Source organism: Rhynchophorus ferrugineus, unplaced genomic scaffold (genome assembly GCF_030347505.1).
Source record: "Rhynchophorus ferrugineus isolate W39M unplaced genomic scaffold, kcgeb_rfMv2 rfM2, whole genome shotgun sequence".
Lineage (NCBI taxonomy): Eukaryota > Metazoa > Arthropoda > Insecta > Coleoptera > Curculionidae > Rhynchophorus > Rhynchophorus ferrugineus.
In genome coordinates this window covers 14542975-14556345 of record NW_027472581.1, presented here as the reverse complement: position 1 = coordinate 14556345, position 13371 = coordinate 14542975, and the positions used below count along the sequence as shown (strand labels likewise).

General features: G+C 32.0%; 1 protein-coding gene and 1 pseudogene across 4 annotated transcripts in view; one reads left to right on the top strand and one right to left on the bottom strand.

Moving 5' to 3' along the window:
- Window positions 1–13371, top strand: part of Ret (Ret oncogene) — a 94700-nt gene that overhangs the window by 34778 nt on the left and 46551 nt on the right. For all 4 annotated transcript variants that reach the window (XM_076397297.1, XM_076397296.1, XM_076397298.1 and 1 more), the window contains exon 2: window positions 10226–10426. In XM_076397297.1, the coding sequence (XP_076253412.1) occupies window positions 10226–10426 (201 nt within the window). The remainder of the gene's footprint in view (window positions 1–10225; window positions 10427–13371) is intronic.
- On the bottom strand, window positions 9589–9686 carry LOC143192125 (uncharacterized; annotated as a pseudogene).

Genomic DNA, 13371 nt, shown 5'->3' with positions numbered 1-13371 from the left:
ACCTCATAGGTGGCGTGGAAAAGAGTTCAATGTAAGTATTATCAAACACAACCCTCTCCTACAAACTCTCATAACTACATAATATGGAGGTCTTCGGGTAATTTATTGAATGAAACTCTGTTTCCCTTAACACTTTATTAATAACACTAACTATTATACAACTAACTAACTAATGAAAATGTATAAATGTTTGATTATTGAAAGGATGATTGTTGATTGAATGTAAGATGCTTGGACGTCGAAAGATGAATTAATCTGCTGTCTATTTTTCTGCGTGTCCTTAACCGTTTTGGTTAATCTTATTCTGTGGCCGGGTCGCAATAAAAAGAAGAGGCCTGACGTCATCACAATACCTTCCATAATATATGCATTCGATAATAGATGCACTATAATCATAGAGTAATAAAGAGAAAACTCTATGGGGTCTGTGGAGAAAAGTTTGGCTTTGCCCAACATCCAGATGGATTTCTATCAGCCATTCAAGTAATATAATTGGTGAATTTAAATCTCCATTATAGGCAACTGTAAGAGAAACATATTGCTGTGAAGACATTTGATTAGTTCTTTGATGAAGTTTCACGCGTGACAGCTCTGACGTCACGTGTAATTGACCAATAAAATTTAAATAAAAAACAACTTAATTTTCGAAATAAATTTATTAAATAATATTCGCTGAATGAATTAAATATATTCAATAAAAATAAATAAATAAATAAATAAATAAATATATATATATATATATATATATATATATATATATATATATATATAATGTATAAATAATAAAAAATAATAAAAAATAAATATATCCAAAATATAATAAATATAGAACTTTGAAATAAGTAAAAATTATTTCTTGTCTTTTCTCTCTTTCATATTTGTTTAGTGCCATCAATTTTATAGGATCTATTTGAGTTCTGTCTTTCTGTTTTCTTATTCAAAAAACAAACTTTGATTCTTTCCCTTTTAAAATTGTGTTTACCTGTTTTATCGAAACGTATATGGTGCTGCTATTATTTTATATATTCTAACTGGAAAATCATTATGTGGTGTACAATTAAAATGACTTAAATTTATATTTTTGAGGACATCTGACACAAAAATATGTTATATACATTATCGCCGGGGTAATATCGTGGAATAAAATTAAACAAATAGCTCAAAGACGTACTGACAGACTAATAAACAATTTTTTCTTTTATTCGTATAGCATCTGGAATTGAAGGTATAGCGCCAAGTTGCAATTTATTTCTCCAGGTAATACATTCCTCAATAGTATTGAATACACTTATGAGAAGCAATTTAAATGATTTCTCAAACATACTAGACGAAGAATGTATTTTTCGGAATACAGGAGCTCTAATAGATGAAAAAAATTTCAAACTATCTTGATTAAGTAGTCTTAAGCCAATCTATTTATTCGGATAATTACCCTTTTTTCTGAAATGCTGAAAGTGCTACTAACTTTTATTTTATTAGAGACTAAATAAGAGCCAGTGAGTCTTCTTAAATAAGTACCTAATTATTGTAAAGACAAATTGTAAATCGGTATAAAAAATATACTCTTCTTAAAGTTTCTCCAATTACTCTATCTAAGACACAAGACTTGGTAAGTTGATTAAAATAGTCCTGATAATGTTTGGTTAAGGATATCTTCGTTCGTTGAATATAAAATACTTCTGAAGGATAAATTTTGTGAATAGGAAGAACTTATCCTGATTCAGCAGATGTAAAATTTCGACCTTCACTGTTTCTGAACTTTTTTAACCTTATAGAATCCACGATTTTAAGTGATAATAAAAGAGTGTATATAAAATAAGTAGACCTGTGCTAAAGTCGTACAAACGACAATTGTATAATGTCTTAAAATTGTTCACCCTCTCCTAGATGTAGACCATGATCTAGATAATTCCGAACTTTTGTACGAAAAATTAACAGATACCGAAACTTACCTTTAATTTAATAACTTACGTGACAATATGTAATAAATTCCAGAGGGCTCTTCAAGTCATATACAATAATAAAGAAGATAAGAATATATAGTTTGCTATTTGTAGCATCACTTAAACTAAAGGAGAAACATACAAGTATAATCGTATATAACATACTATCGAATCATAGTGTTATGCTATTTGTTACATTCCTAACCTGGCATCAATGATTCTATGAAAAAACATGCGTCATGAACGAACTCAAAAGAGTATCTTATAACTTATGTTCTAAGGCGATGGATAAAACAAAAATGTTAAAGCAACTATACTATTAAAAAGGAAGCATTTGGTTGCTAGCTTGAACAAGAAAATATTCATATCTGCTAATTTAATGAATTAATTTCAATAATAAATTGGCATCAGTCAGTTATATATTGTAGATTGTATTAGAAACAAACTCTTATATCATTACAACTTGTTATATAAGGCCTATAACTTCATTTTAATTGATTTACGGCAGATGGTGTGTATTAAATCGCAGCGAATACACCCACATAACACTTAGATGCTTCACTTTTCAATATATGAAATTTCGTCGAAGCGTAAATAAAAACAATTTCAATCCATTAAAAATGTCGGAATTTGTATCGAATAAATAGCATTTTGGCGGGAAGTTTTACTTTTTAGTTCAATTTGACTAGCAGGTAGCCGCCGTTTTGCTGAAAGTCTGTATACTGCGCGAAGAACATTCGAATAGCGATGTTTTAAAACTGATGATTTGGACACCGAAGATAAAGAGTGTTCTGGACGACTAAAAATATCTTGCTGTTGACTACAATTTACGCGTCTGAGCCGAGCAGTACAAGGAAAACAAACTTGGAAATATTAAAAATGGAAGCGCTACCCCACCCGCCTCATTTTCCAGACATTGCTCCTTCTAATTATTAATTGGCAAAAAGTAAACAGCCGATCACGATATTATTTCAAAATTTACTAAGTCAGGACACAGCAATGTTGCCGCATCAAATTTGACTTTTGATTTACCATGCTTGCCGGTTACCATAACCTGTAATTATCACTAATATTTTGAAGAATTTTGCAAACACTTGGCAACATGGCCCACCAGTACCAATCCAAATTTTATTTTATATACTTATTTATTTACGTTACATGTCCCAACGTATCCCACAACATTCTACCTATTCTTAACCATAATAAAATTAGAATTTAAAACAAACTCTACATTTTCACAAACATCAATTGGCAACGTCATCTATAACGTGTATCGGGCTGTTTTATTGGACGGTATATATAGGTTTTCATACCGATTTGCTAAAAATTTATTTCAATTAACACGATTGCCTAATCCTGGTGATTATTCTACAACCATTTAACCCAGCAATATTGACAAATAATATCATATAACATAATATAATTTAATATAATGTAATTTGAAATATATCAACTTAGATCGACAAATATTTTTATAACAATAAAGCTGGGGAATAAAGGAGAAATTTTCGAATGCGTGGCTCGCAGCATCATGGGAATTCCCACGACGCAAATGGTTTTGTGGCGTTTTAGTCATCCCTTTTTAGAGTCTCGCGAACGTATCATTTATTCAATGCCCGAGATACACGAACAGGCAACGCATAAAACCGAATAGTTCTGAATAGCTCAAAGAAATTTTACGAATGCAGACAATTTATACGTGAAAATAAAAAGTTGGAATGCATCGAAATTTTATATTTTATACAGAATTTGACGCATTAGTTTTTTGAATTATGGGAAAAGTTTTTAAGAGTAATATTATTAATGCATTTTATTTGCCTTTGGGGTCCAAAATATTCAATAAGAAATCATCGATATTTTTATTTTGAAGTATGTATGTATATATTATTAAATAGTAATAAATTAAAACATATTAAAACAAATATTAATAATTATAACATTCCAGTTACAAGGATATAAAACAAATAGCACGATGTAACAGTTTTTTTGTTAATACCTTGTTGATTTTCTAAGCTTAGTAAGATTTATAGTTTCGTCATAATTTATCACGGTATGATACGCCGCATGACTATTAATCATTCACAGTTGACTAGATCAGATGACCAAAAAGGAACAATACACTCTTTGAAATTAAAATATAATGTTGAATATAATTAATTACTATTAATATATATATATTAATAATTATTTTTAATAAAAATGTTATAAAATATGAAGGACCCATCGGCTTTATTTCGGGCTCTGGTGCAATAATGTTTATACATGTCACTGCTGTATTTTTATCATATGCACCTCACTACACAACACCACACAAGATCAGAGTGTTTGCTTCTTTTGAGTATGTGTCCTGTTCTGGTGGTATCTAAAAGCTGTAATAGTTCAATATTCTCATGAGAATGGAGTTCTTCCGAATTCCCCCTTTCAATTCTCTTTATTTCTTGACTGGCTGTGGGTATCTGAAGGTCTAGATGTAGATAATTAGTCCTGTAGTATTTGGGTGCGCCCACAAGGCCTCTCAGGACATTGTTCTGAAAATTTTGTTTTTTTTATGTTATTCTTTGTAGAACATGTCCATAATTGAACTCTAGATGTCCATATAGGTTTCAGTATTATATTTAGTATTATATGTATATATATCAGTATACCTAACACTTATAAATTAATTAATCATATAACATATGTTCTGTCATATATAATCTTAATTTAAACTATTGGCTAGACTTTTTTTATATTTCCGCAGTATAATTAATCACAGTGAATAAAACTGCTAACTCAGAACATAAGATATCAAGCACTAATGAATCGATAACTTTTTATGTAAATTGGTCTTTTGAGCACAAGGTATTTTGTTCTTGACTTGTATAAACCTTTAACAGCGAACAATCGCCAACAATGGACTGGTAGCTTGGCAATTTTAATACAGTCAATTTCACAAATGGCTTTCAGAACAGTAACGATAAATTTTACGGTGTATTTTATGAATACATTTGAAAAATGTATCGCTACCTGGTTTACAGTTGATTTATTTTATTTTTAATCTATTCCCCTACAATATTTCTTGTCTAGGTTTTCCAATAAAACTTTAAAATATATATCATATAAATATAAGTTATCTAAAAGTACCCTTATACTTATTATGTTATAACTATGCAGACATATAATTAAGTAGTTTATTATGGTTTTAAAATTATATACTAATATTACATGCAACTGAAATGTGAATCTCTATTTTGATGGTGTAATAATTTTAATAGAACGAAGAAGTCAGTGCCATTAATAAATAGAAAGAAGAAACTAAAACTACAAAATCTATGTTTCCAAGTCCAAAAGTCAGCAAAACTGAACCAAATTATGTAGTTATGATCAAAGCATGACCTTGTATTGGTTGATTCGAAATAACTTATCCGTAGATTTGGGAGCTTTCGACTGAAATTGACTATCGACTGTTTAGTCTAGTCTGACTAGTAATTGAATAATTTTTACTATCAACTCTTTCAGTCGCTAATTTTGATTCTACTGATTTTACTACTTTTTACTAGTGACTATTTTCAGTCGTTAATCTGGGTCCGACTGATTTTATTACTATTTACTATCGACTGTTTCAGTGGTGTACGTTTAGTTACTATTTTCGGTTCTCGTACTTTCATTCGACTGATTTTTTAAAATTCTGGCTCTGTCGTCCTAACGGCGACCTTGACAAAAATGTGCTGAATTTAGGCCCATATATATTTATATGTAATTTTATTTATATGTAATTTATATAGTTTTATAATTTTTTGATAGATTGCTTGTAAATAACAACATATTGTATATTAAAATTTTAAAGCAGCATTTTAAAACGCTATTTTTCAAGATTGTTAACGTAATAGGCTAAAATGTTTAAAATTGTGAATGACAAATAGTAAAATACTTTTGACTGTTCTTATGGCAACAATAGGTAATTTTTTTTTATTGAATTTTTGTTTTCGATCTAACCGTCTCGATATTTGGTTTTTTGGTTAGTCTTTTGGTAGTCTTTTGGTTGTCAAAACTTATTTGCTAAAATCTTGAAAACAAATTTAAATCCGAAAGGATCCAAAAATTGAATTCATTCCAAAAGATGTGAAGAAGTTTTTACAGTAGCAGTTAAATTTTGTAAAAAATATTAACCGTAAAGAGGCGATAAACTATATTCAATATTTATACATTTTCTGATAGGAAAGTCTTCTTTAATATTCAATAATTTATTTTGTTAAGTGAAGTACGACAGAACAGTAGTAATAAATTAATAATTAATTTGTAAATTAAGATTGTACTAAGGATATCTAATGTAGGATGTAATTAATAAAAAATGCAAATTGTTCCATTGGCGACTATTCTGTTATAGCCAATTGTGCTCGCTCAATTTAATCTTTACCATTCTCTGAAAAACTTAGGCTAAAGGTAATTATTTTTAAAATATGTTCCTTTTCCAGAAAACTCCTAATTTATTGTTTAAAACGATTTTCCACAGAATCTGTTAAGAGGAAATTCTCGAAACCTATTAGCCGAACTTACAAGCAGGAAAACGAGAGCAGGTGAGAGAATTACATCGTTAAACCCAACACGCTCGTCTCTGTCTCTCCATACCAGCTAATAATATCTGTTTTTTATTACCCACTAAACGATAAAATTGCGGGGTATAGTTACTATATTGGCATCGTATTACCCCGCGGCTCATTATCGCCCCGAAGAGATGGGGTGGCGGGAAATTAAGGGTTGGATAATGAAATAGGCGGACGATCGTGTGTACCTTACGACAGATATCGAATACTAACAAATAGTGTCCGATTACGCGAAACAGGTCTGGTTGACATGTTACTTTCGGAATCACTGCACTTTTCTCGGTTATTTTTATTAAGGTGGCGTTGGCGATCTCAGAAAGGTAAAGTAAACAATGTGGTGCATTATGGGAAAAATAATGGCATATCAGTTTACTTTCAAAAGACGTATATTGATATTTTCAATGAAATAGTAACATACATGTTTAATAGTGTTTCTTTAAGTTAAATAACAATGTACAATGTGTTCTAATATTAAGAAGGTATTCTAGTCTAGAAATTTGAATAAATTGAATTAGTGATCCTCTGTGTGACGTATTGAAAACGATTGGCCTACAAATTAAAAAAGGTTAAGGATTTACAGATGGAGTTGTATGATGTAACCAACTTCATTACGTCGAAATGTGAACAAAAATATTTTTAAATGCCTTAAAAATGTCTGAATTAGTACCAGCTAAATCATATTTGCGGGAAGTTTTAATATTTCCTTCAATTTGAAGGAAAAGGCCGCTGCAGGTCAACAAATGCTGTGTGAAGCTCAGACAAGACAAGAAGACAAAGGGCGTCCTGAACAGACAAACAAAATTGAAGACGGGGGTTTCAAGACATGACTCGGTGATTATCCATGTAAAACTCAAGAATAATACGCAAAATTGTTATTAGTAATACAGAAACATTTTTTCATCATTTGAAGATCATAGGAATTATTCAAAAATTTGGAGATTTTATGCCGTGGAAATTGAAGCCAGTGAAATTTATAGTTTTTTTTTTAATCGAGGATTCACTACAATAATACAGTGTGAAAAAAATAATGTGTACCACCTGCTCATGCATTAAAATCAACGGCAAAGCCGGATATCCATGGCTCCAAGCTAATGACCTGTGTTTGGTGAGATTAACTTGGTGTGGTATATCATGAACTCTCTAAACCCAATAAAATTTTTCAATGAGGATCTTTATAAGCTACATCTGATGAGCTACAGTGATGAGGGCATTCTACCCGAGAATTTTGAAAACATTGAATATATTCATATTTTCAAAGGGGTATAAAATTTTAAAATATATTTCATATATTCAAAGTGTAATAAAATCTTAAATTGACTTGGTATAAGGCTCAAAAAATATTGTGGCTACTTGTACGATAATACGAATTATCATTTTACAACACATAGTTATTGTACAATATATTTGAGGGCAATCATTTATTTATTTATATATTATTGACCCATCAGCCCGGACTGTTTAGGGTCTGTTTTTAGATACACAATATACAACACATTTACATCAGTTAAAATATACAATTTTATTACAAGTATAGAGTGCAAAGAACAATATGGTCGGAATATATAGTATAGATTTAAATATGTAGTATAGAGACTACATATTGCAACATGACGAGTACAATATGTAAAATCAAACAGATTAATGAATGTATGAATGCTACAGTACAATGTTTGCACAACCAATAACAGTGATGAGTATACAAGATTCAAAATATTTAAACGACGGTATTAAACAATTACATACATGCACCCAATTATATTTCTAGTAGTAGTCCTGTTGCAGCTAGAAAATTAATCAGCTTGTCCAAATTCTCCAGCCACTGACACTGGTCCATCGTCTTTCCCAGGTTATCCAACCGTCTCTCCAAGTTGTATCGTTTGCATTCAGTTAGTATGTATTTGATAGATAGTGAGGAAACACATTCGACACATCTACTGATATTAGTGGTGTTAAGGCCCTGATAATATACTTTTTCACCTCCCAAAGCTTGCTGTTATCTGTTAGATCCTATCTGAGTTGGTCTAGATATCTAAAGATTAGTTGAGTGGTCATATCTCTTCATATCTCTACTCCAGAAGGGGAAGTTTCCAGTAATTCGCTCTTTAATTATCAATGATCCCAGAGTGAGAAGGGAGCCACATAAAGGTGATGGTTTTGCCGCTTGTTTCCAAAATGAATCTATGACAAAAGCTCCTGTGTTGCTCTCTAGAGAGGCTTAATTTGGTGTTTGATGGAAAGAAATGTCTGTAGTGAGACAGCCTGTCACACAGACAGCCTGTAATTTATATCTCAAGGAGCTGGCATACTTAATCAAAAGCATTTCACGTCTGGTTTATACGGAAAGGCTTTCTGCTTCACAGAGCAAGCTGTCCAGCCGTGGGAAGGCCCCATGGTGAATCTAAGAGCTGAGTTGTGCATAGGGTTCAATCTATTTAAGTAAAAGTGGGCAGCAGAGATGAAATATTGACATATTCCAATTTGCTTAGCGTTAAGGCTTTATAACTATTTCGTAATGCGTCTCTATAGGCACCCCAATGAAAGTTAGTAAAAGTGCATAAACGACTGATATTTGCAAGACATTTATTCCTAACATATTTAATAGTAAAATATATAGTCAAGCTTATTGCTTATGGTACCAATCCGCCAATCGTCAGGATGCTCACTTTGGGTCAATTTCTCAATCTGCAGAAATAGACACTCGCACATTTACCGTGCAAGAACGATAATATGTTTGTTTTAGCCCATGATGGTAGGGTATCGAGACAATTTTGCAGTAGCCTTTGACTTAATTTATGGTCTTGGCTAGTGTGGTAGAAAATGTCATTCGCAAAAAGTTGGACCTTGATCTGCTTTGGTCATCTTGATCGTCATATTGATCGAATTAAAGGCTATGAGGAATAGGGTTCGGCTAATGCTTGACCCTTGTGGAACTCCGTTAGTCTGAGAACATGAGGATGACTAACCCTGAATGAACGGTCTCTCAGAAATAATTGAATGAAGTCGCATATTTTGCCTCCGATTGCCCATTATTTAAGAGTGTTAAGAGTGTTTGATGTTTTAATAAAAATGTGGAACGCTTGACGATTTTGCGTTCATCCTTGCGCAGGGGCCATGCTAATCTTCTCTGCATCAAATTTCCATAATATAGCCTTAACGGAGTGGTGTTCTAAGTAACACTGTCCCCAAATTCCTGATAATAGATAGATAGTCAACTGAGATTGTTTAATACACCTTTAGTTGGTTCAAGTGTTGTGTACCCTGAACTACAAGGCTCTGTCCAAATTTTAGTAGACTAGCTTAAGAGATATTTTCCAATTTTCACGACAAAAGTATTTGCAACAGTCCACCATTGATGGCCCGAGAAAATTCTGCAGGCATCCACGGACGTCAGATATATTTCAAAGCATGGATATTTTTTAATTCCAATATTTCGTGTGTTCGAACAACTACAATCTACATTTGGTGACTTTACAAGCTTAATTATATTGTTCTTGTCTAAACTCTAATAAACTGTGTTAAATTTATTTTAGCTAAATGCCTTGAATAACTGTAGAATGATTGATAATCTAACATCTACCTGACTTTTATTCATGATAAGTTGTTTTTTTTCTTCATAATATATAAACATTTTAGCATATATAATGAAATAAATATAATAGTAGTGATATATTGAATTTATATCACTAATTATTTTTCCAGCGAGTGCTGTCTACTTCAGTATGAGCAACATAGAAGCAAAAATACCCCTCCAACCCAATGGCATGCAACAAGTATATATGCCAACAATACAAGCACATGACGGCGTTGACGTCAAATACTGGATGCAAAATTTCAACAAACTGCAGAAAGATTTAATTACCATAGATGAAAACTCAGGAAATATACATATATCTTCAACGGGTAAGTTCCACTAATTACAATAACAAAGACTAAAAAAGGCATAGCTTTACAAATACTACATTTATATTTCAATACAAACTAACAAAATTAACATAGCTCTTACATGATTTTCGTTGTTTATCCGTAGATATATTTAATAATAACCAAACTATTATATTTTGAATAACAATTTCAACAAATTAAGTTCTAATATAAAAAATAGTGTTTTAGAATATAGTGCATAATTACATTAATGAAAGAATACGTAGCTGAAACTTATATTGCAATCACTTTTCATTTTAAGCCGTTAGATAGTCAGTGTTGTATAATCCTATTATAGTCCCCTGTAGATAATATCCATCTGCTATCATAATAATGCGAAATGCGAAATGTTCATTGTTCAAAATAAAGATGGAAACTTTCTTTTGTGGAGTATTCCATATTAATTAAACGTGTTTTAGATCGTCTTAGAATAGCTTAAAGTATCATTAGCTACTTATATTTCCACTATACCTAGTTGTAAAATTTGAACTTATGAAGTAAAATAATTCTGTAATGAATACTGTAGTTGAGACAAGAAGGTTTTCCATTTACAAATTCACGTATAAGTTTTCACGTAGTAGTTAGGGAAAAATAAATTGAGGTTTTATATATAAATTAATTTTAGAATCTGTACATTAAATCCAACCAGCAACTTAACAAACAAGATGTTTTCACAAGCCTCATTTGAAGCCAGCGTCACACTATCATCGCATATACTAAGACCGGAACTAACAGATCAATTGAAAAGTCCCTGGCCTGACACATAGATAGCGCTACTAGAATTAAATCCATATTTTTTCTGGTTAGCCATGAGCCTCAAAAGATGCGTGTATAAATTTGACAGCTGTCGGATCATTAATTTATGAATTGTAGCATTTTGAGTTAAGCAACTTTTGTTACTGTGAAAAAAAATGGATAAAAAGGAATTTAGCGTGTTGAAAAAATATTGGTTTTTGAAGGAAGAAAAATACTATTGAGGCAAGAACTTGGCTTGATTCCGATTTTCCGAACACTGCCCTAGGAAAATCAACCATCAAGGATTGGTACACTAAGTTGAGACGTGGTGAAATGAGCACCGAAAACGGTGAACACAGTGGACGCTTAAAAGAGGTAGTTACCGACGAAAGCATTTTAAAAAATGATCTTTTATGACCGTAAATTGAAATTGAATGAAATATCAAACACTTTAAAGATATCAACTGAACGTATACATCATATCATTCACGAATATTTCGGTATGAGAAAGCTCTGTGCAAAGTGGGTGCCGCGCGAGCTCACTTTTGACCAAAAACAACGATGAGTTGATGATTCGGAGCAGTGTTCAAGATGATCAAGCGTAATATACCCGAGCTTTTGCGTCGATATGTGACAATGGATGAAACATGTCTCCATCATTTCACTCCGAAGTCCAATCGACAGTCCTATCCGAGTAGACTGCACACAATAAACCCACTCCAAAGCGTGAGAAAACTCAACTGGGCTAGCAAGGTTATAGCGTCTGTATTTTGGGATGCGCATGGAATAATTTTCATTGACTACCTTGAAAAAGGAAGGACAATCAACAGCGACTATTGCATGGCGTTATTGGACCGTTTGAAGGACGAAATCGCCCAAAAACAGCCTCACTTTAAGGAAAAGAAAGTGCTGCTTCACCAAGACCATGCACCGAGTCACAAGTCAGTGAAAACGATTGCAAAATTTCTTAAATTGGATAATAAATATTTTTGCCAAAAAATGTGTTTTACTATGATAGGCCGGCGATTTTTTAATTGACCTGTTATGATATCGTTCAAATTTTTAGTGGACCAAATTGTAATGAGTCATTTTCAATGAGCTATGGTCTGGATTATCTTAAAACAACAAAGATTATAGAAATTCAGAAAATCCAACAGGACATCTTTAGGAGAGATAACAATAATCACAAATAGTTCATGCAATATGTCCATCTTGTTTTCCACTACGTAACACCTAGCATCCGCGCGACTTCAATCACTTATCACTCAATATGGACAAAAATAAATTGTTTTGTAACTCTCACCAATAACTGTTAAAACTTCGCCAATTGTTTTTTTTTCAGATAATAAGAACCCATGTCGTCGCCCTCATAAAACTGTTTAAACATCCCCGTGGGAAATTGCAAATTATACTTGTTAATTTGGCCAATCAATATCTACTTAAGCCAATTCCTGTCGTTAAAAATGATCTAAAATCCTTTTCCTGTTGCTCAAAGCCAAAGAAAATCGGCGAACAAAATATGTTGTCTATACTCATTAATTTTGAAAATATGCGTCAGTTTAAACTTCGACAAACGTCAAGTTCTTATACACAATAAGTTCCCTTCTATATTTTCACACAATATTTTCGATGGATTTGGCATTTATTTGACATTTGACATTCCTCTGAATACAGGTATTTGCTAATTGGCCACCAAACTTTGACTTTCAGAATTTTAAACCCGAGACCTTTGAGGAACCATAAAGGTTGTCATAGATAGGTGCAACTCATTTTCATAATAAAGTTCAGCAACGCATTAGAACCAAAATCAAAGAATTATACTGATCAGTCGGAAGATAATCACAACTTAACAAAAGGAAATTGATTTAGCTCCAAATTATAATGCCTCTTTAGACTTATTATATGCAAATAGAGGGTTGAACCAAAACATCCAACACTATCAAATCAACGTCCTTCGATTAACAAACACTTTAAATAGAGTATTTTGTTAGTGTATTGATGCAAGTACAACGTATTAAGCATATCTAATGTAAAATGCAAGAATAAAATTTTATTATTTGGATATACTGACTTATCACGTAACTTGATTTATAATGATAATTTATCAGACCAGAAAATGGTGGCCACATGGCCACCAGAGGCTTCTTCTTTCCCATACCTAACTCAATTTTTCAAGCCTAACCTTCACT